The 27,093-nt window shown below is 36.8% G+C and overlaps 1 protein-coding gene across 4 annotated transcripts in view; it reads right to left on the reverse strand.

The window, feature by feature from the left end:
* Nucleotides 1-4,282: 4,282 nt before the first annotated feature.
* The window catches only part of LOC139674093 (macrophage mannose receptor 1-like), a 33,343-nt gene continuing 10,532 nt past the window's right edge, over nucleotides 4,283-27,093 (reverse strand). The window contains exons 7-30 of one of the 4 annotated variants that reach the window (XM_071560236.1): nucleotides 26,398-26,571; nucleotides 25,696-25,853; nucleotides 25,198-25,308; nucleotides 23,967-24,082; nucleotides 23,394-23,542; nucleotides 22,174-22,373; nucleotides 21,741-21,868; nucleotides 21,027-21,114; nucleotides 20,325-20,454; nucleotides 19,580-19,618; nucleotides 19,312-19,475; nucleotides 18,244-18,311; nucleotides 17,729-17,829; nucleotides 17,431-17,573; nucleotides 16,192-16,297; nucleotides 15,215-15,411; nucleotides 13,607-13,709; nucleotides 12,694-12,926; nucleotides 11,311-11,476; nucleotides 9,603-9,755; nucleotides 8,100-8,216; nucleotides 7,684-7,851; nucleotides 6,622-6,657; nucleotides 4,283-6,211 (exon numbers count right to left, since the gene is read on the reverse strand). In XM_071560236.1, the coding sequence (XP_071416337.1) occupies nucleotides 6,012-6,211; nucleotides 6,622-6,657; nucleotides 7,684-7,851; nucleotides 8,100-8,216; nucleotides 9,603-9,755; nucleotides 11,311-11,476; nucleotides 12,694-12,926; nucleotides 13,607-13,709; nucleotides 15,215-15,411; nucleotides 16,192-16,297; nucleotides 17,431-17,573; nucleotides 17,729-17,829; nucleotides 18,244-18,311; nucleotides 19,312-19,475; nucleotides 19,580-19,618; nucleotides 20,325-20,454; nucleotides 21,027-21,114; nucleotides 21,741-21,868; nucleotides 22,174-22,373; nucleotides 23,394-23,542; nucleotides 23,967-24,082; nucleotides 25,198-25,308; nucleotides 25,696-25,853; nucleotides 26,398-26,571 (3,248 nt within the window). In that variant the 3' untranslated portion in view covers nucleotides 4,283-6,011. Of the gene's footprint in view, nucleotides 6,291-6,621; nucleotides 6,658-7,683; nucleotides 7,852-8,099; nucleotides 8,217-9,602; nucleotides 9,756-9,906; nucleotides 11,029-11,310; nucleotides 11,477-12,693; nucleotides 12,927-13,606; nucleotides 13,710-15,214; nucleotides 15,412-16,191; nucleotides 16,298-17,430; nucleotides 17,574-17,728; nucleotides 17,830-18,243; nucleotides 18,312-19,311; nucleotides 19,476-19,579; nucleotides 19,619-20,324; nucleotides 20,455-21,026; nucleotides 21,115-21,740; nucleotides 21,869-22,173; nucleotides 22,374-23,393; nucleotides 23,543-23,966; nucleotides 24,083-25,197; nucleotides 25,309-25,695; nucleotides 25,854-26,397; nucleotides 26,572-27,093 lie in introns of those variants that run through there. The other 3 variants (XM_071560239.1, XM_071560238.1, XM_071560240.1) reach the window with 3 other exon arrangements.

Genomic DNA, 27,093 nt, shown 5'->3' on the forward strand with positions numbered 1-27,093 from the left:
CTACAGCATTCACTAGAAAACTGTAATGTAATACTTTGATCTCCTTCTAACATTTAAATTTCGAACTTGATGCTAAAATTACAACATGGAAAGAAAATGAGAAGAGGTACTTCTTAGGAGAATGGTTCAAAGCTGTGCCAGGAAAGACTTCAATGAACATTAGGAAGCATTTCTTTACTGAGAGGATGGTCAAACACTGGAGCAGGTTTCATAGAGGTGTTGGATGCCCCAAGCCTGATAGTATTTGGACAATGTCCTTAACAACCCACTTTAACTTTTGGTCAGCCCTGATCTAATCCAACAGCCCTGATCAGGCTGTTGGATTAGATCGTCATTGTAGGTATCTTCCAAATGAAATAGTCTTGTTTACTCTGTTTTTAAGGAGAAAGGAAATAACTCACATATTGGTGGTTCTCACCACTGCCAGTAACTGGAAGCAGTTAAGCTGCTAAAAGTTAGTTTGGAGGTATTTTAAAGGGTGAGAAGTGAGTGAAATATTTTAAAAAAATAGTTGTTGAGTGAAATTTTATAAAAATAGCAGGTTTTGGGAGAATAAATTAAAGAATAAAGAGAATAAACCAGAGGGGGAAATAGGAGACTGTAGAAAGATCCAAAAGAAGTTAATTTCATATAATCCTAGAATGGCTTGGGTTGGAAGGGACCTTAAAGCTCATCTTGTTCCAACCCTCCTGCCATGGGCAGTGTTGCCTTCTAGAGACCAGGTTGCTCAAAGCCACATCCAGCTGGACCTTGGACACTTCCAGGCGTGGAGGCATCCAAAACTTTCTGGGCAACCTGGAACATGGTGTCATTTGAAACAACTAGGAAAACAGAACTACATAATTCAAGAATGTTTCATGCATGGCATGAGGGCAGCATTGGATGGACTGTCTGAGATATACAAGATCTTAAGGAGTAATGATGTTTAAGTGGTAGTTAAGATTTATCTACGATACTGTGAACAGAAATGGGGCTTATTTATTTATTAAAAATAAATTCTGTCCAGATTTACCTGAACTAAAAATTGAACAATTCTTAGTAAACAGAGATTATCCACCTGGTGATAAAAAAGACCAGTCTTCTATTCTAGCTTAGCATTAAGATCATGAAGACCATAGGAAATGGATAGGAAAAATATAAACAGAATGTAGCCACAGCAGGTGCAGTGGTTTTATGACAGTCTACACAAAACAGCAGAGGGAACTTTTAGCATCAGCACTTGGTATGAGACTGAACAGGACTTTCATGCTCAGTTTTATTTCCTCAGCTCTGTGTATGAGTGATGGAGACAGAAGTGTCAGAGCCCTCATTTCTGATGCTCAGCACAACTTAACCTTCTCAAGGGTTCACTGCTGCGTGGGGCACATCAGTGGCCACTCAGGGAAACAGAATTTGGCATACTTCACATACAGAGATTGTATCAGGACTAAGAGCAGACACACTTCACTGATTTCTCACCCATCCTAGCACTAGGATGAGAAGTGTTTGTGAGAGTACAAAGGCAGATGGTTGCCTTGGAAGCTGATTTGTAGTTTCATAGGAGTTTCTGTCAGTATTCTTAATAGTTGCTGAAGAAATGGTACATGTTCAGTTCACATTCTGAATCAGTATGAAAAATAAAATCAACAGAAATTTTTGAATTTGACAGATGTTTTGCTTCCAAAAGTAATGGTTTTCAAGCCAAGAGAAAAAAAAAACTATGGGAACCAGCTTTAACAGCAGTTTTTTGAAGTAGGCTGGAGTTACTGATGGGAAATGTAATCAACAAAAACCTATTAGTGCATGTTGTGCCAAATTGCATGAGATATCAATTAAGAATTGGATTCTGCAGAACTCACTTACTGTGAGATAATTGCTTTAGGCTTTCTTTGTGCCAGTGAGAGTCAAGAGGTTCTCATCAATCTCTAGACTAGATAAAGTAATTGTACCCTAATGTATCCATGTGTCTGTGCTGGCCACAGTGATAGCCTTGGGTGAGTAGCTTAGCACAATATGGCTGCATTTTAAATAGCTACATTATGTGAGATGAATTCCATCCCCTTCAGCCACCTGAGATAGCTGAGCCTGTGTATGAAAGAGATCATGTTGTCATTGCAAATAGTAATGATTAAAAATGAGGAAAATCAGCCACCATGTCTTTATGGACATGAGAGGAAAAATCCCACATTCTCACATATCAGTATAAACACATGTGTTAGACATTGGTGCTGAGGCATCTTCTCCACTCTGAAACTAATTTAAACAGTGGCATTCATAATAACCAATGTAATAACATTTTCTTAGCCTGAGCAGTGAATTGCCAGTGGTTTTAAGTATACAGGACTCTGAAAAGAAAAGAGAAACATGCAAACAACTGACCTGTGCAGAAACACTGAGATTTGGAATAAAACATTGAAGTAATAGACTTCTCTGCCCTGTGGAAGTTAACCAAGTCAACACAGCCCTCTTCTGTGTCTAAGCAATGTGTGGAGGTGTAGGTGATCTTACTCATATCCAATACCAAGTCCAATGACAGATACAGAGAAGTCAGTGTTCAGGTGCACTGGCCTCTTCCCCAGTGGCTATTCAATTGTTTGAGACACTAAATGGAAAGACGTGTCCTTGCTCTGGCTTTACTGTCCCACACTGCAAGCAGCAGGTAATGATGGCAGTACCTGCCTGGTGTGAGCAGGTCTGGTCAGGACTATGGCTCACATCCTTTTCCCAGGTATGAGCACCACTGTGCTGGCTCACTCTGCACTCACCCATTTTCTCTGCTGTTCTCACTGCAGTGCTCTCTGTTTTTCTGTAAGAGATATTTTGGATGAGCCTTTGTGGTGTCTCTATCTTGCAGGGGAATCAGCAACCTACTTTATTTGTAGCCTGTGATTCTGTCCATTTCCTGTTCAGACATGATGTTCAGTCTATCTACAAAGTAGCTGTCAATAAAAATGTATGTACGTCAATTTGTTTTCATATGATCATACAGAGAACTAGCGTGCAGGGCAACCTGAATGTGGAGCGTTCCATGCTTCCTGAATGGTGGTAATACCAGCCAGGCTTGTCCTCTGGAGATCCCTGGCTCTGCTGAATTTGGTCAATGGAATACTTCTGTTATGAACTCCCAATTTTTATAGTTAACTTAGAAATAACTTTAAAAAAAATTGGTCTCTTCTATTGTATGTTTCCTTTCCCTTTTGGGAAAGGTTACTGTAATTTATCAGATTCACTAACCTAGGCACATATACGGTATTATCCAGCAACATGTGCTGTTTGTAAGCATAGAACAGGAAAAGCGCTTCCACTATTCACTCATCCAAAGGGCAAACAGAAGTGTGTATTCCCAGGTATCTGTAGCACATACCAGGAAACAGTTTTATCTCTAGTCATCTCCATGGGAAGCAGGTGTTGTTTTTCTCATTTGCACAATTTTGTGCAGAGTTCTCTCACTATTTCCTATTTTCTCCTGAAAATAGCAGTGACTTTTCTTATTGCAAGGAGTTGGTACTGCAGGATTTATTATAGTAACTTAAGGAATTTTTATCTAAGGCCTGTTATCTCTGGGCTTTACTAAGTGTTCAAAGGACATTAACTGTAAAATTTCCTTTTGGTTTACTTAATTTTTAACTCTGTATTAAATAACCTGTAGATAGGAGTTTTGAAGTTGAGGGGTTTGGTGGTGTTTTGTTTTGTTTTGAATTGTGTTGTTGTTTTGTTATGTTTTGTTTTTAACAAGATCTTGGTTAAAAGACCTTATATATGTATGACATTACTTGGTTAAGTAATGTCATACAGACATACCAGAAAGTAAAAAGCCACACAAACTTCAGACATCTTTACGTATCTCTGATGGGTGAACCTTCTTTACCAACTTAGCCAAAGGTGTAATGTGTGTCCATTCAGCAAAGAAGGGCAGGGGGAAAAAATTAAACGCTCAGGAGGAAACATGTTCACAGGGGTGAGCCATGTTTTAAGATAACACTTGATAAAACAACTGAAGTACTTCTGAAGGAAGGAGATACTTCTGGTTTTCATAGCTATCAATAACATTTTTACTTAGGAGCAATTTATTGCTTTCTGGATATCTAGAAGAAATATAAATAATAGAGAAAAATTCAAGAGTGTTCTTAAGTTGAGAAGTCATAGACACAGATATCATGAAAAACAGAAACTTATTCTACAGAGTGTTGAGGGATAGGAGGCGGTCCTTGCAGGTCCCTCTGAGCCGGGGAGTGAGAGAGAGGTCTGCTCACTCAGAGACACTTGAAGCAAAAAGATTTTATTGAACAATCACGAGGCTTTTATAGGATTCTGAGGGGAAGGTGCTGGAACTTAGACAGGATAGGGTAAGGGCTCAGGGGGAAGGGAGTAACTTGGGTACTTGGCTAACCAATAGGGAAAATGGAAGGATCAAACCCAATAGGAACCAAGGGATTGGGGACAGACAGATGAGATAACCAGTGGGGTTAGGATAGAGCCTGGCTAGGTTGGCAGGACGAACATAGCACTGTCCAGACAAGCCACATGGCTGCCACGTGCAGGGAAGGAGAGATGGCGACAGACTGGCACACAGCTACATGGGAAGTAAACGTGAGGGGTGAGAACTGCGCAGGGGGATAACAATAAAACTCTTTAAACCAAGAACTGTACAGTAAAATGCATAACTTTCAAGTTCCCACAACCAAAGTCGTTCATATATGCTGTTGGTATGGTTTGGGCTGCTTCCCAGTGCCATCCTCCATGTGGGTCTGTTTTAGTGTTCTCCTACATTATTACACTTATTGCAGATATTTTCTTCTCTTTAAAGAGATCTTTCGTGTGGCATCATGGTTTTTTTTTGTTAGAGAACATAAGCATTAGGGAGTGGGTAAGAAATTCTGGCAATTCTCACAGAAGGACAAAAGAATCCATATTCTGAATTTAGTGAAATTTATGCATATTTGGTAGCAGCTTCTCTGCTCTAGTTCTGCTCCTTCATATGCTTCTTCACTGAGGCCTTTTAGTGCCATGTGCCCTCCTGTGACTTGGAGAAAGGTGTTTTCATGCCTCAGGAAGGATGATGCATATCTTAAAATATCCAAAATTATAAACTGCCCGCTAAACCAAACACTGCTACTGTGTACAATGTAAGAAAAGCTGGGAGAGGTCTAGGCAGCACATTATCAAATGAAATCACAGCAAAAATGGAAGAATTTGTTTTCAAAAAGTACATCAGTGATTTTATATCTCTAAACTGGAGAGTTCTGTAATTCAGTATAAGGTAGCCATTTATTATACATACTTAGATTGAAAAAGAGGCACCTCTGCCTACTGAAAAAAAAACTCTGTGGAATGATAGTGCACTGTTCTATTATCTTTATTATTAATTTGTACTGCAGAAAAATATAGGTATTTGCAGAAAAATAGAATAGTGCAAGGCTGTAGGAAATGGCATAAGTATTCAAAAAAACTCAGACTAGAGGTAAAAATGAATGAGCCTTGTTAATTTTTTTTACAACATTTTGTCTCTTTTTTTGTAAGAAACTAATACAGAGATGCAGGCATTGTAACAGGTTTTACATGAATGATAAGATAGTATCGTAAACTGTGAAGCTGAAAACCTGAAATGAGCAGTGTTTCCCATCATAGTCTAGGTACCACCAAAGTAATACACAGGGAAGAATAATTTGAAGATATGAGTAATGATTTGCCCTTTGTACTAGAAGGAGAATTTCTACACTGAGCTAAATAAAGTAATTTTTACATATTAGGTATCTGTCCAAGTTTTCCTGTAACACTTCTGGAGCCAACTTTTCAGCCATGCCCATTTATGTGAAAAATAGATATACACTCCCAAAACCAAACAACTCTGAAACACTTGGCAGGGAATTGTTGAAGATGTATATATATGCTTATATTTATATGACTCCCTGAACTTTGTATTTGAGAAGAGAGGAGACTATTGTCTGGATAGGAGAACGCAAAGCTGGAGTAAGATTTCACTGAATCATAGCCTGGTTTTTGTTATTTGGACATGAGGGCATTTGATCAGTCTACATGCTGGTATGCGCGTCTTTTTCTTGAATATCCACAGTTGCTTCTGATCCACTCATTCTGGTTGAAATATATGGCAGGTTTTGTCTTTTCCTCCTCAAGCAGATATAAATTATACTTCCTGCCCCAACTATAGAAAGGGCTAGAACAACAAACAGCCAAATGATGCTGGCAGAAAGTAGTTTCTCCATTTTCCCTTCTGTAAGGAGATACAATGGAATCAACAGCTTTAATCTTAAAACATTTCAGTATCTAGCAGTAATAGGGAATTCTTTAACCTGAAAGCAGAAAAAGGCAATGTGCCTGTAGATTTTCACTTCAACATGTGGTTTTGGGTTTTCTACTAACAAACCCAAACAAAATGTAATTAAACTTGATCAAAACCCAATATTAAAAATATAAATATAAAAAGAAAAGTCAATACTAAAAATATAAATGTAAATCAGTATTTACTTCAGGATAACCCCTATTTACTATACTGAGATACAGCTATAGCTTATGGACTTTTTATTTTTAAATACTCTCAAAACTGATAATTAGAAACTATGTAGTTATATTCTTGCTGTATTTGAGCATCTCATAATTCTACTTAAAATGAAGCATTCTTACCTGTATTTTCTGTGGACATTTCTGTGCTTTCAGGAGCTTTTGAAAAGAAATGAAAATGTTTATTCTGAATGCTTTAGAAAAAGAAAAGAGGCATTTCTAACTTCCTAAGTCCCAATGTTTCTGACAATTCCCCCTAAATCTGTGTACTGGTGACAGTTACTCTGGTAGGATGACTGGCTTTTTCATTCCAAGAGCATCTGACCTCAGTTGAGATACCCAAAAAGATATGAAATTAGAGCCACATTTCTGTTATTTTGAAAAGTATTTTCAGATGTATTCATTTCTTAGAAACTACCCATGAGATCCTTAATAATTTTAAAGTATTTCCTGAACGAAAGTCTTAAGTGTTAGAGATGCATCATAAGCACTTTATTAGAGCTGAAAAGAATCTTCCAGTGTTGTAGCCCTATCTGTCAGAAACAACCATTCTATGTTAATGTGGTTGCTATGGTAATTGCACTTCCTGAACTTGGCAGGTAATGGAAAGGTGAACAGAAATATGAAGTTTAGCCTAACAAAATGTCCGTCTTCTGGACCACTTTCATGTAATCTCAATTGGTAATTGAAATTTTCTTACAGATGATATTTTTCCAGAATCCTACCAGCATTTTATTAAACATGATTCTATCATACATAGAGTGCCGCAAGAATGTGTGTTATGATATTCCTGCAAACCATCAGATCTGAGGTCAGTAAGGAAAGGAACCACAAATTTCAGCATTTCTGCAAGACAGTTTTCATTGCACTTATCAGAACAAGATTTTTTTTCGAGAATGTATTCAGCTGAAATGAAACAAAATGCCGCTTTTGAGCTTAGTTTGCGGAAACATAGTGGTCTGAAGTATTTATGATGGCTGTGTGGTAATTTGACAGGACTTATGGGAGATGCAGCCCTCTGAGGAGGCACTCAGAAGCCACCTGGGAGTTGCAGTATTTAAGCAGCCACATCCATCTGTTACAGTCCATGTGTTTTGCTCACAAACCTGCAATATTTTGTGGGTTTTGTTATACAATGAAAATACATTATCAGATATGAACCTTAATATAAGAAATATTACTTACTTTTTGGTTTTTCACAGACATATCCTTTTTTGAAAGAACAGACATTGGTGTTCCAGTAGCCAGACAATGCACATAGTTCTCCACAGTCTTTAAGCCTTTTGTTTGAAGGTTCTCCCATTTGCCAGTTGACAAAATCCGTTGCAGATTTGTCTGTCCATACCCACTGTCCTAATATTTAAAATGAGCATATATGTTTAAAATAGAGGGGTTTAGACAAATAGAATAAGTTGTGATGGAGAAAACAATAATTTATAACATGATTAGGCAGTTAAATGTTTCAGTTACATTTCTAAGCATATGTTGGCATATTGCATAATTTTTATATATATGTACTTTCAAGTGCACAAAGTTGACTTTAATATAACATATAGTTTTGTATGATATTATAATTTACGATTCAATATTAAAGATATTACCTCCGTCATTTTTCTTTAGCCCCATCCAAAAGTTTGGTGATTTTCCGTGGAGTACCTTAATGGTGTTTGCCAGAAAGTTTGCTTCAGTATAGTCTTCTACCGATACCAAATCAGCACCTGAAAAAATATTAAGGAACACATCACAATGTCTTATTTTCCTACAGCTCAAGTCAGTAAACACATTAAAAATATGCAAAAATATATAAAACACACCAATTCTTTCATATAATATTCACTAGTCTTGTTGCAGTTATTAAACCTCTGTATTGTGTTTTGAGCATGTCTCTGTGCTGTATGGATGCAAATCAGTACAAAGATATGGGTTTTCTGAAATTTTCTGGATTTTTTTTAGTTTTTGGTATTTTAGAGAAGAAAAATTGCTCTCCTGCGGTACTTTTTGGATAGCTCTGACCACACTCCAAATTGTGGTGCAAATAGGCTGAAAGAGGTACATGTGATGTGGTCAGCACCATGCATGGTGCCACTACAGCTCTGTCACCCATCAGTGGCTGGGTAGCAGTTTTGCAAGTACCTGATCATGGCATCTGCAAGGTTAGGTAGGATGTGTCAGCAGCTGAAGGTTATAGTCCAGAAGATGTCCAGAAGTTGATTCATAATTGCCATACACGCTGGCATTGCAAATACACAAAGCTGTGCTGGGGTCATCAGGAAATGACTATTTTTCTGGCCTGGCCACTGGATAACAGGCAGGCAAAAGTGTAGGAATTCAGAAGCCGGTGCAGTGTCCCATTGTGACTTTTTATCCTGGTTATTAATGTAATGTTTATTTTGTAGTCATCCTATAATTTATCTTTCTACAGAAAACTTCAGGAATTCTGTTGTTGTACAGCTGTAGAGTAAAATGTCTTTGCAAAGCTACTTTTTCTGTTTACGTGTTCATAGGTCAGCATTTTCAGACACGTGAGGAAGTGCTTCTAGAATTCCTTGCATTCTCTTACAATTAAAATACTATGGCTCAGACATACAGTGCTAGCGTATAGAAAATTTCCTATTCTTACTCACCTGTGTGTGTTTTACTGGTTCATGACAGTTAAATGACTCCTCCACCTCATTTGTTGTCAGCCAGTGAGATCCAATTAATAAAGTATGCCTTGGAACTAACAAAGGCAACTATCCTATGACTTTGTGTCTCCTAGTTTACACTGCAGTGGATTTCCTCTTGTTTGGGGAAGAGGAAGCCACCCCTGCAGTCAGTGCCTTAGTGAGTCTGTAAAAGTGTTCATCTCCATACCCAATTATAGATTACCATAAAACTTGGAGTTTAATATTTTTGAGGCATTCATATTTCACCTGATATTTGAGATACAAAATTCTGCCATCTCTGACAAAGTTTACTTTTATTGTGGAAAAGCATGCTCAGAAAAGCGACCAAAAAAGCATTAAATGTGAAGTTTTAAAGTAATTTGAGATTTACTTAGCAATGTTATCCATTATTTTGCATGTTTAATTACATCTTCACTCTTTCTAAGAAAAAACACTCACCTAGCCGGGCACATTCCTGATGAGCTTGGGACCAGCTTCTTTTCTTGGAGGCCTCAAAGTAATAGCAGTGGCCATGGAAAGGTATCCAAGATTTGTGTTGCCTTGATTCAGGGCATTTTCCAGGAAGTTGTGGGGGCTCAGTAGGAGCCATTACTGATAAGAGATCAGGTGGTTGGAGTCCAGCTATTTTATAAAATTTATTTTTCCCAGTATACCAGTAAGACAAAACTAAACAGACTATGCTAGGTTTGTAATCATAGAAGAAATGAAATGTGTTCTAAGAAAAGCTTGAACAGAGCTCTGATTTTGTGTCTGACACAGTATTTTGCTTCCTATTTATTTATCAAGGGGATTAGAAAGATACAGTAGTCTATAAGAAGTATAGGTTCCATCTAATGGTGATTTTTAAAATTAATCTAGTCGATAAAATATGCAATTGCTTTTCTGGCATAGCATCTTCCTAATTAGTGAAAACTGCTATTTTTTAAATGTCTTCTGACACTTCAGTCTCATTTTTTGGCAGGATAAAAACTATATAGCAGAAATTGTGATTATGTATGCAGGTGTTGAAATAACTAAGCATGGCTTGAAGGATTCTTTATTAAACTGAATTCTGAATATGTTCCATAGTGATTGATGTGTAGGAAGATTTTTTCTGGATAGGTCAATGCAGATGGAATGAAAATTAAATGTTCTTACAAATTACATTTTCTTCCTGTGTGTCTTGTACAGTCTATTTCTTTCCCTATTAAGGAACATTCAGCTCTCAAATGAGATTTCCAGAATAACAAAGTGGAAAGAGACATTAGGTATCACATCTGAGGATTCTGTCAAATTAAAATGTCTTAGAATGAAATCTGGCATGTAATTTTAAATTTTCTAATGATTCAAAATCTTCCATAATGTTGACAAAATCAAGACTATAGCTAAATTGTGAAATCATATTTATACTTATTTCCATTTAAATTATAGATGTTTGTAGTTGCAATGCTTCTCAAGGGATTATTTACTTCATCCTTTTGCTCACAGGTGACATGAAGTTGATACCTATTTTTAACAGATGTTAGTCCTGTCTGTTCTTAGCAAGATGCAGTGATGGAGATTCCTTGGTCTGTACAGAGTATTGACTAAAGACTTCTATACTGATAAAATTAGAAGGTTTTTCTTGCTGTATTTAAGTCTGTTACCTCTTTCCAACTCATATCAGACATAGGGAAGAACTAAATTCCATTCCATAAGACTCATTTCTAATATTTAGACAATTCTAAAATACTATTGTTTCTCTCAGTCTTTTGTTTCTTGGTCTTTTGTCCAATACCAGCCTTTTCTTCTAATACTTGTTTCCTGGTCATCTGAGAACTCTAGATGGCTGAGAACCTTTTCAAACTTTGGTTCCTTGAACTGGATACAGAATGATGTATAATGCCTAATAAAACAGATATCATAGTAAGTGAATTACTTTTCCTATTAGAATGAATAGCTAAGAAACCAATGAATATTCAGTCCTTTGTGTTTTATGCTTTTGGTAATTACTATGAATCAATATATTTCTGAGAGGAATTAATGTTTATCTTAGAGCTAGTTAGCTATTCCTCTCTTCCTGCACATTAGAGTATATAGGAAGTATTTTTCCAGTGGCTCATTATATTCAGCACAGTTGATAAATCTGTACAACCTCTGGTCAAAACATTTGTATGGAGTTACTTACCATCTGATATTTTACAGACGGAAAAGTATTTTTCCTTGCAAGAAGCTGTCTTCCAGGTGCCATCAGTATCTAGATAGACACATGCTAATGTCTCTTTTGGTTCTCCACTGGACCACTTGCTGTAAACTAATCTCCATCTGTCAATCCACTGATACTTGCCATTGGTCTGGAAGCAAAATCTATATGGTAATTTCAAGGTTGTTTATAGTGACATAGCTACTACACAGGATCCTCAAGAGAACTCTCATGTAACTCATATGTATGAAATCATATGCTGCTCTCCTTTAGCTTGTAAATACTAACTGCATAAATTGTAGTGTCTGCCATCCACAGAGCTGAGTGCCCTCCAAAAAGTATCTAACATGAATTCAAGGCATTTTTCAAGTATTGGGAAATGGAAGGGAAAAAAGAAAGGAGACATGAGGGAAGGTATAAAACTAGGAGTCAGATAAGACACCATGTTGATATGACCACCTAAATGTCTGCATGGAAAATGAGAGTGTGGGTGGGAGTGTTCTTAAGCAACACTGTTGTAGTTACCATGACTGATTCACAATGAAGAGTGTAGCATGTCAAAACACACCTACCATCCAAATGTTTACCTTGTCCTGTCATACAACTGATTAAGATATCCCACAAACAGAAAGGATTATTTTTCCATAATATTGTAACTTCTTCATGGGAGCAATTACACTCACAAGCAGAAGATACTTTTTTTTCTGTAATATTCTAACTCCCACTGGGAGCAATTACACCAACTGCATTTTCAAATTAAGAAACGTGGTCATTGGCCAGTATGTATATTGACCATTGGTCAATATAGCCTCCAGATTGCTTTAACTAATTTCTTCCTTGTTTCAGTTCACAACTTCATTTTGCTATTGCTACCATGAATGAGAACACTCCAGTAAAACATGTGAGCATAAACAGACACAAAAAACCCCATTCCTTCTCAGGATTCACGTGTGTGACCTGGTGATACCTTGGCACTGATCACTGAGGTACATAAACACATGCAGGAGGGCAGGATGCATGTTGTTCCTGGAATATCTTTTACGTTACAATAAACTCAAAACGTAGGAGATTTTATAATTTATGTTTGGGATACTTTAAAGGACTCCAAACAAGAAATAGCATTGTTATATACTGGTTTGCAGGAGTATTTCCTTGTGCTAAAGCCTATAAGAGTTCTTAGTTAATTAAAATCTCCACTGTACAAGTCTTATTTGAAGATTTCCAGTGCTAATGGGTACTATACTGATTTAACACACTGTTTTCAGCACTACACTGGCAGAAATTCCTATGAGTAACAAGATTAAAGCATAAAGTAAGGTCTGGTCTCATCTCAGCTTGACTGCCTATATGCAATGTGTGTGTTCTTACCATGTTGCTGTTAAGACCAATCCACAGAGGCTCTCCATATTCCTGTGCAAGTAAAAACAACAGTGCTTGGCTATAAGGGTCTAAAATGCTCGCAAGTTCTGAGGCATTGTTATTGCAGGTTTTGTGTGCCTCCTCCCAATTCATTTTAAAGGGGGTGACAGAATAGCTAATGCCACCAGAATGGTCAGAAGCAAATTCCAGTACTGTTGCTGATGACTGAAAGAGTTCGGGATCTGTAGGAAGAAGGGAGAAAGACCACACCAACAGCAGCTAAATCTGGAGGCCACATATTTGAATTGAGCAACTGAATAATATCTTCACTATTTACAAACCTAGTATAAAATTGCTAATGGAATAGAACATCTTATTCTAAGCTGTTCATAAGTAAAAGATAACCTCAAAACAGCAGTGAACTTTCTGGATTAAAGTGCACTTTCAGCCTCTGCTAATTTTGAATCAATAAATGCACAGTATCTTATATTTTAGAGGTAGATTCACTCAGTCAGTCAAAAATAATACACCTGACCTGCCTGTTTTCAGAATACTCTCTGCAGTTTAGCAGCTTTGCGAATATCAGGTTTATTTGGAGAAGTGTAAAACTTACTAGTTTTGATACTATATAGATCATTATAAACATATGTAATTAAAATCTGTTATCTGTTTTATCTGTTCAATTGCACTTTTAAAAATAAAATCATGCTATGTTTTTTATCACTCCCTTCTCCAAAACATTGCTAAGAAACATTGGGAAGCAGGACGGGCCCTTAGGTTTACCGATCCTTTACCTAAAAAACAAAACAAAATGAACAAAACCAAAAGAGAACAAAACCAAACTGAAATAAAGCATGTTAAACAAGAAAAGTGATTTTAATCCTTGTGTTATAAATTTCAAGATTAGCAACACAGAACTCACCACTATTCTTCTGGCAGATATACGCTCTTGACTTATAACACTCCTCATTTTTCCATTTTCCTAGCTCATCAGTAGGACCTCTCTTCAGAGAAACACAATCAAACTGTTGGAGAAAGAGAAAGATTATGCCTACATTGATACAAGAAGTTATAAAGCAAAGTACCGTAATTCCTTGAGTAGTTTCACTCTCTTAATTTGAATTCTGATGTTGTAGTGTATGTGTTACAACTCTAGAAACACCTTTCTTTTGTCCTTTACTGTCCTTTCTGGTCTCCTTTGGGGTGGCCAGCTTCCTCTTTGTACACTCTTACAAATCTTTGTTATTTTCAGCTCAGCCTGCTTTTTCATTTGGTCCTTTTCAAGGAGGCATACTTGAAAGCTACCATTATTTTTGAGAACTTTCTGTCACACTTTCTGTCCCAGCTAATGAGTGACCATCAATAAGATTTCGAATAAAAGGAAATGGAGGTCATGCTTTGTATTTCACTTGCAAACCCAACTTTAAATAATGGTTATTCTTGACAAAGTCACTTAAATTACAGTCCTTGGCAGAGCTATCATCAGCTCTAGTTCTTAGAATTTCTCTTTCAGCTACACTGGTGTTGAGTGCTACACCAGGTGCTGAGTGCTTCAGAAGCTGGAAAGTCGTTTATTACAAACTGCACCTACTAATCTGCCATGCTGAGATTTTCAGCCCATTGCAAAGGATCCTCTAAAGGAGAGAGCTGTTAGCATCTTGAAGGTGAAGGAAAGAAGTAGGATGTACCTTTGCACATTTGTTTTTCCTACTTGCCATTTCCTAGGACTGTTACTGGAGCTACAGTGGAGCTACTTATAGAGCAGTGCCCTTTATGTCTTCCTGCATGCCTTGACCAATGGCTGCATGAGCAAGAGCAACATGAATTGACTCAGGTGCAGATTAAGCTGGTTGTCTAGAGGTATGATTTCTGAGTTCTTTGAAGGTGTTGCTACCAAACTGAAGGGAGGATGGACAGTGAGTGGAATGGCATAGTGTGAAGGGCAAGTTTTGAAAGTAAGATAAAAAAATAAATGGAAGAAAGGCAATGTGGGTGTGCAAGTCAGTCTAAATGGGTATGATTATGTAGAATGCTATTTTATTTGCAGAATTGCAAGGTTTGATTTCAGTGGAGAAGGTTTGATTGGTTTAGAAAGTAGTTGACATCTATTGGCCCTTAGCAATTCAATTAGAATTTTAAACATGGAAGAAGTTAAAAAATGTTGAGGTCTCTCCCCTTGCATTCTCTCCTCCTTCCTTCCTAGACATGAAAATAATTCTGTGTGTTAACTTCTAAAATTATAATGTTGCAATTATATTCTCAGAAAAATGAACAACAGAGTACTATGAAAAAGAAAACTTTGTTCAGTATATCCAATCTTTATTCAATCTGTCCATTCAATGCCATTTTATGCTCTGAGATAGCTAGAATACTCAAACATTGAATCTTTTTATCACTAGTCCCAGTGAAAAGACAGATGAACAACTTGGGGAGAAGGCTGGGGCAATGTCTGTAGTGAAGTGAAGTGTTTACTTGAAGTGGTATTACTCCTCAGATTTAAACTTGATGGTAAACAGTAAGTAATATTTACCTGCTGCAGATTGTGACCATCTTCTGGATGTAGACTGTCAAACAAATAGGGTTCTACAAGTTTGGGGGAATCTGGAGCCCAGTTTGTATATGAGACAGCACTCCCATCAGCCCAGACAAAGTTGAATTCACTGAGTAAATCATTCAAGCCAATCCAAGGATCATTTGAAACATCCTTCAAATGGTAAGTGAGAAAAGCTAGGAAAAAAAGCCAACAGAAGAGAAAATTAGTGTGTTGTGTCATCAGACAAAGCATTAACTCATAAAAAATACTTAAATATTTTGTTCTTTAAAGTGCTGTAGAAACATTTTAATTAGCATGTGATCAGAAATTTACCTGAGTAATTATTTCAAGGGTATGCCAAGCATTTCCTCATGAAAAGTATCAGAGTGAGCATATTTGAAACTATGAAAAAAGATTGGCAAGAGGAAAGGTACTAAAAACCTGTCTGACTACCATGATATCTAATGAGTTCACTTATTTCAACACTCAGGATGAGCCACTTGACTGATGGAAATGTGTAGCTGTATACAGTGGTAAATGGAAGCTGGGGACCACAGGCAAGCTGAAAATGTGCCTTTCCCTGACATTCTACTGAATTAAGTTGCAGAATTTAGGCAAAGGTATAGTAGTATAGCCCTTTCTATTTCTGGCAGAAACAGACCATGGCTTCTGTTTATTACTCTGTGTCTAAAGCTACAAATGACAGATATGGATTTTTTATTTTATGCTAATTGATATCTATAAATAATGTAAGGCAGTTTTGAGTTTGCATGGAAAAAAAAGAAGCAACCCTTAGCATGCCCTAAACATATTGTTCCAATTCTAGAAAGTTCTCATGCCATGGCCATGCAACCAATGGTGAGTAGATATATTATAAAATACATATATTTACACACTGATTTTTTCTTTCTTTGCAGGAAATGTCCACTGTATGCAGAGTAAAGGCTATCTACTAAAGGGCTGTTGCACTGTACCTTGTACTTGTTCATTATGTATGCTCGCCAGGTCTCCTCCAAGGTTAATACAAGTTCTTCTTGCACTAATCCAGTATTCATAGGAAGAGCCAAAAAATTTGTAACACTAGGGAAAAAAAGGTATAGACTGTTAGAGTGACACCAAAGGTAATTTATGTTTTAATTACACTAGTTTAAGTAGAAATTAGCCTAACTCAGACCCACATGATAATTTTTCAAACTTAACAGGGACTCAGCTCTGGAGCCAAGTGAAAACCATTCCGAGTTTTAAATTTGCTATCTGCCTTTCTGTGAGGGACTGAGAAAGTCACAAGAAAACTCAAATAGCTATTTACAAACTACAGTAGGAGTCTAATGAGAATCTAATATACTACCTAAGAGATTTTGAGAAGCCTTACCCCATCACAAGGAAAAGGCAAAGAAGTGCTGACTCTATAGGAAAAGCCCAGGCCAGATCTGGAAATAGCCTGAACTTTCTGAAAAACCTTTTTGACCTAGACTTAAAAAATGTTAGAGTGCTTTCATATGTGTGTTGAGCATTTTTCATTTTACAGGTCTTTCACTAATGGAAGTATAGGACTCATTTCTTAAAAAGTGTGTAGTCATCACATTACCAATATGTATTCACCTCAAAAGGTTTTGGTTATTATGAGTGTGCCTCATGTGCCCTCTCCATGTTTACAGCTCACCATATGCTCTGTGGCATGCCAGTAGCACAGTCAGAGAAATATCTTGCAAGCTTTGTGGAAAATAACGACTTTGATGACTGGAATAAAAGAGCAAAAAATGTGTACTGGCATAAACTCACCTGGTGTGAGTATCCATGTGTGCCTTCGTAATGATACTGTATATATTAGGAAATAGAACTCTGGCATAATAAGCCCATCAAGTTTGTCCCTTTGGGGAAGAGGCAAGCATTACAATGAAGCCTGTTCGGTAAATTTTTGTCTTACATCTGGTTTGTTCCATCTCAAATGACTGATTTTTTGCTATAGCTGGTGCTTTCAGGTGAATTCAGTTCTATTCTTTTGTACATATATACAATATAACAGGTATCTCAGATAAACATTTCTCAGGAAAACAAAAGTCTTTAAATCCACCATTTTGCAGTAATTTAGCAACTGGTTAATTTTTTAATGTGATCTTTAAAAGATATCTGAGAGACAAAAGGCCTCTTGTATATCTTTTAGTCCCTTCCCAAGGATTAATATCATTGTGCTTAGATGAAAGTAGCCATACCTGATTATTAAATAAAAGCCAGTCTGCAGCACATCCTCCAGGAGGTGAAGGTACTTCTGAAGGAAGTGTTCCATTTATAAAATTTCTGTGCCTCTCACAGATATAGCCATTAGGAAAACCACAGCTGACATCATTCCACAAGCCTGAAATCAATGGAGTATAATGAGTATACTTTATTATGCATATTTCTCCAAGTTGCTGGGAAAGAATGGGTGAAAATCGATGAGACATATATAACAAATAGAGGAGGAGCATCACCTATAAAATTACTTTAAAAACCCAGGGTTGTATAACTCACCATTCTTTTTATTTAAGACCACACAATTTTCTTGAGCTTGTGCAAAATTGGGCTCACCCTGTGCCCAAGCTGCATAGTGCACTGGGCTTCCATCCATCCAACTGAAAAACAGTAAAGGTTGCTCAGACAGTATCCGTGGAAAAATTGAGAAAAATCTACCTTAACACGCTAAATATATTTTTACAAAATTACAGTTGAATATGTAAATGGAGATTCCATTAGGATTAAAATACCTTAGATAATTAAATCCCTGCATGTCAAGTCAAAGACCCAAATACCTTTATTTTTGAAAGATACTAACTATGTATTCATAACATATCTATTACCTATAAAAATTCCATTTAAAACAGTGTTTGCACAATGTAGTTGAACTGAGGGAGAGCACATATTTCAGTATGCAATATAATTCCCTGAATCTGCCTTTCACTCCATTGCAGTGGTTCCTTTAGAAGAGCTTTGAAAGTACAATACTTCCGCAACCATCTGTTATGAATTTTGATGTATGATTTACCTACCTGAACTGTTGATAAGCATTCTGAATTAATCCTATGAGATATGAATTCTGTTTGCCATTTTTTAAGATCTAAACACAAAAATATATACTTTAGTCAGTGCTTTCTAGTATTTATTAGTCATCTAATAGGAAAAGTATAAATTTTATGTTGTGGAAGAAAAGAGATGAATACACATTGTTTAAATTATCACACATAGTCACCTGAGATACCACACAGCACATAGCTTTGCTTTACTATTTTTATTGATGCTTTCCAGTTTTGGCTGCACTACTGGTATGACCAAAGCTTTCAGAGTTCTGTTCTCAATTTAAAATGTCATAGAAGACTAGAGAACAAAAGGTTTTGGTACTTTCCTGTTCTTAAGCAGCTGTGTAATTCTTCTGTCTCAAGCTATCTGTCCTCTCCCCCTTTCACATCTGTTCTCACATATTAAAAGCAAGCTGTGAAATAGAAAGGAGTTTGTGTGGCTACTTTGGTATTAGGAAACCAAACGGGATTATGGCAGAGGTTTGAAGCAGAATCCAGCCTATTAAGCTATTAGCGTGCCCCTACAATGCTTTAGCCATGGTGTGGGAAAACTAGTTCACAAAGGTCTAGTTCACAGGTCTAACCTGGACCATGTTAACCTTTCTTTGAAAAATTGTTTTGGAGAGTTATATGATCATCAAAGCTAGACTGGCAGTTGCCTCACAACTACATGTAATAATGTGTTCTAGAAGATGATGATCAGATCAGAGGTAACCACCCTGTCAAAAGGAGTTTTCGGAGTATACACTTAATCTACCTGTTCATTGCTCCATATATATCTGGTGATGGGCAGGACTCCATTCACATTGGAACATAGAAGAATATACCAACCCTAGTAAATTGTAAATTCTTTTGTATGGTTTTTTCGGAAAGTGAATATCCATTTAACAGAATAAGTATTTTTTATGAAATATTTAAATCTAATACTAATAAAATTTAGTAATATGCAACAAGCACATTCCTCCGTACTTCACAAGCAGAGGGTATATTCAGAGGGTATATAGGCCTTATAGTATATAATATAGACAAATTTTCTCTTACATATTTCCACAAAAATTTTCTTTCACTGTTATTTCCAACAGTAGCAAGATCTCCATGATTGTTTTTGCAGAATGTTCTGGCTTTCTCCATATAACTCTTTTCTGGACTGAAAAAGTATTGTTTGTCTCCTTTTATAATCCAGCCATCGTCTGTGATTTCATATGCTGCAAACAGAAGAGGAATGTCTGTATTCTTCACAGTTCTTGTGCAAAACTGGTGGTATTACATGATACCACCCTTTAGCTAAGTGAAAATAAACAAAGCTTACTGGCAGAAGGGTGCAGAGGTTCTGGTTTCAAGGTTGTCCCTGTAATGAAATGGGGGGAGGGGGGAATGAAGATGTAGAACAGAAGTATAAACAGAGAAGATTTCGCTACTAATATGAGAAGATGTGAACCTGCCTATTGTCTTAAAGTATATGAATTTTTAAACTTTCATTGCCTTCTTTTTATTACAGTAAGCCTGTTGTTACAGCAGTGTCTTCACATGTCATCTCACAAAAAGATTCTGTGGTGCTGTAGTCTTGTTTAAATTAGAGTAGGTGACTAATGTGTTATTGTGACATCTGAGCATAGGAATGAAGTTTCACTTCACAAAGGATATGGAAATTTAAAATATTTTTCTTTTTTTTTCAGATTGTCATCTTTTTTTTCTCCCTTTTTGCCCCCTTACTCCCACAACCTGGAAATTCTGTAAAAGTTCAAGGAAACTGTAGTTTCATGTTAGTCAGACAAAAATCTTCTTTTGTAGAGAGCAGTAGATTTAACATGGTAAACTCTGCTTTCATCTTATTTCTTCTGTTTACATAATTATACAAAGATGTATAATTTCAATAATGTGTATGATGGAATTTTTTTAATAAAAAAATTATCATTAACAGATGAAATGTTGTACTCTGAAATATATCTTGATCTATTTTTCTGTATTTTACCAGTATGTAACTAGCAGAACTTCCTGTTTTGATTCAGCTTAAATTTCTTCCTAAAATGAATTTAGAATAAAAAGTAACCTACCTTTCTTTATTTCACAAATCCAGTTATGACTGTATTCGCAGTGCTCCATAATCCATGATGGGTCTTCACTGATTGCTCCACAATCTTCAAATGCAGTATCGTAAAAATAGTTATTTGCTTTATAATTCACCTACAGAGGACACACACCTTTAGCTTTTATTCTTATCATGCAGGAAAAGAAGTTGGACTCTGTAAGGAATGAGAAGTAGAGCCAAAGTTTCAAATATTCCTTTCTTTCCTCTTCTGGCTGTGCAGCCATAGTGGACTATTAAAGCAATTGCAGACACTATGCAAGAAAAAAAAAGGCTCTGAGTTTATGCAGCATTTAACAGACTTCGACATTCCCATGAAAACTGGAACCGAATGAGATTATAAATAAAAAGCAGGGTAAAGGGACATGGGGATATATCACCAGAGATTAATAAAAGTCAGGATAGTCCTTTCTCCTATATTTGTGACATGGAGAATCATCTCTAGCTGAATGTAGTCTGCTGTGTTACCACTGCTGTGATGGTATAACCTCAGGAGTTATGGGCTTTGTTTATTTTTTTTCCAATCTGGGATGAAGGATTTAGAGTTATCCAGTTGCAAGGTAGACATTTTTTGAAATTCTTATACAACTTTCATACACACCAGTCATGGAACCAGCTCCAGCAGCAAAAAAGTCAGAATAGAAAGAAACTGGTAAGGTGAAACACTCACTGGGGATCCATCACTCCAGGAAAGCCCTCCATCAGGATCCAGACACTGCAAACCTATCCAGAAAGGCCGAGATGATTGGGATTTTTTTCTAGAGTGTCAAAAAAACGTACAGTGGAAGAAGAGGATATATATGGTTAACATTCTCGATTTTACAAGTTACATTGGATGGTAACTCGACACTTATAGAAGATTTCAAATACAACAGAAATTTTAAAAATAAAAAGTAATGTTGGTTAGCCAACTCCTGTTGGCAAGTAAGTGAAGTTCACAACTTTAAGTTTCCTACTTTGCAAATGGTTGTATTGAAAACACAGCACATTGTTTTCTGTCACTGATGTTGTGACTGTAGTGTTTTTTGAGAAATAAAATGTTCAGGACAGGGCTGCTGGAAGACACAATTTAGTTTCAAAATCATTCAGTACACAAACTTACAAAAGGGTCCAAAAGAGAAGCATTCAATAACTTTTGTTACTGGAGTTTTTTTTCCCTGACTTTAAAATGTTTGCAGATTATGACAAACTTCAGGAACTCCAGAAATTTCTTTGAAAACATTACTCATCTGTGACATTTTCTGTCACAATTTTCATACCATTATAATGAAAACCAGATAGACTTTCTAACTAATTATCTCAGGAGCAACACAAGACTATTATAATTTATTACTATATAATGTGTTTTTGCAACAAATTATTGATTATTAGTTTGTTTGCTTACTTTATTAAGTTTTCTATCACTGTTTGCTCTTTTTCACTTCTAATGGCAGCCAAGTCTCCTCCTATTTCTCTGCAGAAATCTCGGGCTTCAAACCATGTTTTCTTTTGGTTTTCTTCTCTCACAAAATCCTGTAGATGTAGTTAGAACACTGTGTTTACCATGTGTTAAGCATAAATCTTCCAGCTGCCTTGTGTAAGCAAGATAGGAAAACATTCCATTACAATTATCATGTATAATATGGATTAAAAAGTATGCTAATTGGATAACCTTGGATATCACTGATAGAGTGAAAACTGCAGTGATATTTGAACAGTTGTGTAAAAGCTTACTACATTTGTGCTTTAAGTTGCCATTCTGTGAGGTTTAGATTCTCTATGTATTTGGTCCTCTTCCTCTGTTTCATGACTAGGATTATTGCAAAAACAGTACTTACTCTGAAGCATGAATTAGTGCTATTGCTTGTATCCCAACCCAAGGGACATTTGGAATCTGGAATGGTTTTGGGAACAAGAGGAACAGTGACTTTTTCAGCTAATTTTTTGCAGAGAAATTTTGCCTTTACTTCACAGTTCTGAACATCCCATAGTCCAGCTGCATTTCCAGTCCTTAGGGTAACACAACCAGCTTCATTCCCTTTGTGAGATATAAAAGAAAGTTGAAAAGTGTTTTCGAGTGGTTCCCTTGACATTTTTACAGCTCAAGTGATTAATTAACAAAAGTCTATATCAAATATAGTGTAGTGTCCACTCAGAGAAGAAGCTTTGTACAAAGAGGGAACCAGCAAGCCAAGACCATCATCTTCCCTCCCCTTTGAGTGTATGAACAACCCCTTGCCTGCCTCTTTCCTATGCCACTCACACCAAGGATTTGGCAGCCCACCACCAAAGCTAAAAGAGATTTCACTCCTGCTCAATTTGATTTTGCTCTTGTAAACAACAAGGAATCACAAAAGAAATATTTTCATGGCATCATAGAAAATCATAGAATAATTTAGGTTGGAAAAGATCTTTAAGATCATTGAGTTGAACCATTAAGCCAGTACGGCCAGGCTCACCACTCAACCATGTCCCTCAGTGCCACACCTATACATCTTGTAAATACCTCCAGGGACGGTGACTCAACCACCTCCCTGGGGAACCTGTCCCAAGGCCTGACCACCCTTGCAGTGAAAAAATCTTTCCTTATATCCAATATAAAGCTTTTCTTGGCAAGACTTGAGGCCATTTCATCTTTCCCTATTTCTTGCTATTTGGAAGAGACTGACCCCCATCTTGCTACAACCTCCTTTCAGGTAGTTGCAGAGAGCAATAAGGTCTCCCCTCAACCTCCTTTTCTCCAGGCTAAACTACCCCAGCTCCCTCAGCTGCTCCTCATCAGACTTGTGCTCCAGACATTTCACTGGTTTCATTGTCCTTCTCTGGAAATGTTCCTGCATCACAAAGTTTTTCTTGTAGTGAGGGGCCCAAAACTGAACACAGGATTCAAACTGCAGCCTCACTAGTACCAAGTACTTGTATCAAAGACACTCCAGTTTCAAAGGCAGAATGTTCGTATGGGTTATCATGGATGTGGTTTATCAAAGTTTGAAAACAGTTTAGAATGTGAGCACAGAAAGTTCCTCAGTAGCATAGATTTACTCCAAAGGCAGAGTACCAGGCATTGCTGCATTCCAGTTTGTGTACAGAACACCTTCACCAGTCACCCACTTGAAACTCCCTCGCTCTTCCATGTCTGAGAGACCAATCCAAAAATACTTCTCAGACCTCAGACTGGTGAGGCTGGTCAGGTAGGCTTGCTCATATCTGAAATGACAGGATTCAGATGGGATTACGCCTAGCTTTCCCTTAGTTTGCCATTCCTCAGCACCCCAAACTTCACAAGACTATAAGGAGGGGAATCTTCAATAGGCTTCCTTTCATGTAGAAATATGTTGTTTAACTGGGTTCCAGATGCACTGACTTCAATAGCAGGTGAAGCTGTGCTATACTGAAAAACTGCTCCCTATGGAGCAGAAGTTGCTGTTGTCTGTTCTTTCAAAGTACTGTTAAAGATCAATGTGTAAATTATTTTTAGTTAGAAAAGTCATACTGTGTTTACTGTTATTTTTTCTTCAGAAAAAGTGTAATCTGTGGTATTTTCTTTTTTTTCCAAAAAGTTCTCAACTGTTTTATAAAATTCCAGTATCGTTGCATCAGATATACAGTTTTTTATACAATCTTTTCATACCTGTCTCCTATACTTGTTAAATAACCACTGCTCCTTTCACAGGTTTTCTTTGCTTCTGAAAATGTTATGGAGGTGTGTCCAACTAGGTAGCAGTAAAAACCATGTCTTTCCCAGCCCTGTCAAGAACACATGAAATATACTTCCAGTAAAAAAAAGCATATATTATAGTACTTGAACTTTAGGGAACACTCAACAAATTTTTAATGTAACCTAATGTAATAATGTATTCATTTGGATTCCAGTGAACTAGTGGAAATTAAACTCAGCAAACATTCAGTGCTGAAAGAAGAGATTTAATACATATGAGTCTCATGGTTTTTGACAATTAATAATGTATACATTTTTACTGTTAAAAATGTCAGAGGGACACAGAATGGAGAGTGCATTCAGATTCAGGTGAATAAAATATTTCCTTTCTCAGAACTGAAAAGAGTAATCTGTGTTGTAGTAGAGATGCTGACTCAGGTTTCCTGCTTTTCTGGGCTAAAGGAATAGTAACTAGCTTTATTAATTGCTTTAATTTGCCACCTCAACTAAAGCATCGAACCGAAGACGTAACATAAATATCACGAAAAGCAAAACCCTCAAAATTACATCTGAATTAAAGTCACTTTTCCCTTTTATGCCAGCTCACAGATTGCTTACTGCATCCAAAAAAGGTAAATAAAATCTATGTTCAGTATTTGGCTGCTGCCTAGTTCCATTTAACATAATGAGCTTGTGGGAAAGGTTACTAAATATAGAATAGTAGTAAATAGGAAAATAAGAAGACATAAAAGATGGGGGGGGGGAAGCAGTGAGATACAATAACTTGCTTAAAACCAATTCATTCAGAAGTCATTTGATTGTTTTGATTTGGTTTCAATAGTGAGATTTGTCATCATCTTGCATCATGTCACATAGTCCAGAAATGGTTACCAGTCCCTACTACATCTTCAATAACCACAGATGGCTGTAGAACAATACAAACATATGCAGAAAACCACAGTAATGGCTTTAGCCCCTTTCATAGGCAGTTCTGACTGTTCTGACAGGCCTGACTTATATTCTCTAAAAAAAATTAAAAATAACTTTATTTTAAAGATGGAATTGTAGTGAAAATTATCACTCTGAACTTGTTGTAGAATCACATGTGTTGGGGAAGAAAGAAAAAGCAAGAGTTTCAATGTCAAGGGGAACTTGTGAAAACAATGGATTTTTGCTAACCAGATCCTTGGTTATGTTTCCTTACCTTCAGGCAGGCAGGATCAGTCTTTGCTGCTTCAGAAACAATTTGTAGTGGGCCTCTTCTGCAGATGTAACCTAACTTTCTGTCACAGGCATTGTCTGCCCAGTATCCATCCTTGTTGCAATTTGGGAAGAGGAGAAAAGCAGTGAGGCAGAACCTGTTTCCTTTAGAAACATTATTATTTCTTTTTGAATATAGTTTCAATGGGAGAATGAAGATCTGTACTATTTAATGAATTCCAAGTATTTGTGCTTAATGAAGAGGTTATATTACTCTAAGTGGCACAGGCAGACTGTTACAGTTTGCTTGGTGTATAATGTGCGCTCTCAATCAGATAAGAATAGCTATATATAATTTCATTTTAAATTTCATTTCGGTGAACCATATGTCTGAATTAAGATCCTGCTCTCTGGTTCGTTGCTAAGTTGCATTAAAAAACTCCCCTAGAAATATAACCAAAACTCAAATAGTACAGTGCTACACAAATCTGGAATAATTTACCTTTCCTGCCATAGTGACACAATTTTCTTGATCATTGACTTCATGGGTTGGTTCTCCAGGCATCCATTTGGTATATGTCACGGGAGTCTTGTCACTCCACTCAAAGTACATTTGCGTTTTGAGGTCATTCAAGCCTATCCACAGCTCATCCACAGCTTCTAAGAACAGAAATTCATCTGTGTTATTACCTAAGTTCAAACAGTCTATAGGAGCAAGATTTTGTGGAGATGAGCTGAAATTGCAATGTCACAATGCAAATTCATCTATATTAAAAGACAGATGAGTTTATTTTAAACCCTAATTCACATTCTTCTTTCAAGTTAAAAAATGAGATACCAGCAGGAAATAAGAATCCTCAGCCTTATCAGTAAATTCCATTACTGTATCTACAGCTACAAGGTGTCTGAGGCAGATAATCAGTCTAAATGCTGCAGTAACTAGAGCTGTTATTTCCTTCAAGTAATTTCATGCAGTGGAAAACAAATGAAAATCAAAATGCAGAGAATGAAAACAAAAATGAAGAGAGCATAATGATTGCTCTTGCTTTTTTTGATGTTTGGGCTTCTTCTAACCTATATATCTTTGTCTTTCCCTAAAAATATTCATAACAAACAAGTAAGGATTACTTTTTTAAAACCCAGTAAGATTTCTAATAATATAGTTCTCCATTTTGACCAAACACTGCCCTGTAGAAACACTCACGGTAGCCAAGCTGAGACAGTATGAAGCCATGCTCCTCAGGGTTGTGGATACTGGCCAGATTGCCATTGCTCTCATTGCATGAAATTAGGGCTTCTCTCCATTCTTTGGGGGCTCTGTGAACCATGAAACAGTGACCTCCATAGGGCAACCATCCTTCTGGGCATTTAACAGGTTCTGCAACAATAGATATTTCAAGTTCTTAAACAGTGCAAACTGATGTCTAGAGTAACTGCAATTACATTTAATCAGTTAATTAAATAATTCAAATGAAAATGATTACAAATAAGCAGTACTTGTATTCATTCCTCACACTGGAGCCAGAGGTCACTGGGCTTCACCAGTGTGAAGTATTTACTGTTGGACAGAGGAAATTCTGAAATTTCATTTATATTGTTTTCACACAATATACCCTACCCAATTATGTTTTGCTTATTTCATAAAGTCATTATTCCTGCAACTCAAGTAATTCTCTGCACACATGACTTTCCATAGTAAGTCGTATTAAATAAATAAGAGAGAAGTGTACCAGAAAAGTGTTCAGACTGAATTTCTCTTTTTTGCCATCTTTCTAAGTTACAGACAAACCCACCAAGGAGTTGCTTTGATCCCACTGGTGCCATTTGCCAAGCCTTCAGCGATAAATCTCAGTGTTTTTATTAGAATGCACTGCAGGAGGGGTGAGGCATCTCTAACTTT

The sequence above is a fragment of the Pithys albifrons genome, chromosome 7 (assembly GCF_047495875.1).
Source record: "Pithys albifrons albifrons isolate INPA30051 chromosome 7, PitAlb_v1, whole genome shotgun sequence".
NCBI lineage: Eukaryota > Metazoa > Chordata > Aves > Passeriformes > Thamnophilidae > Pithys > Pithys albifrons.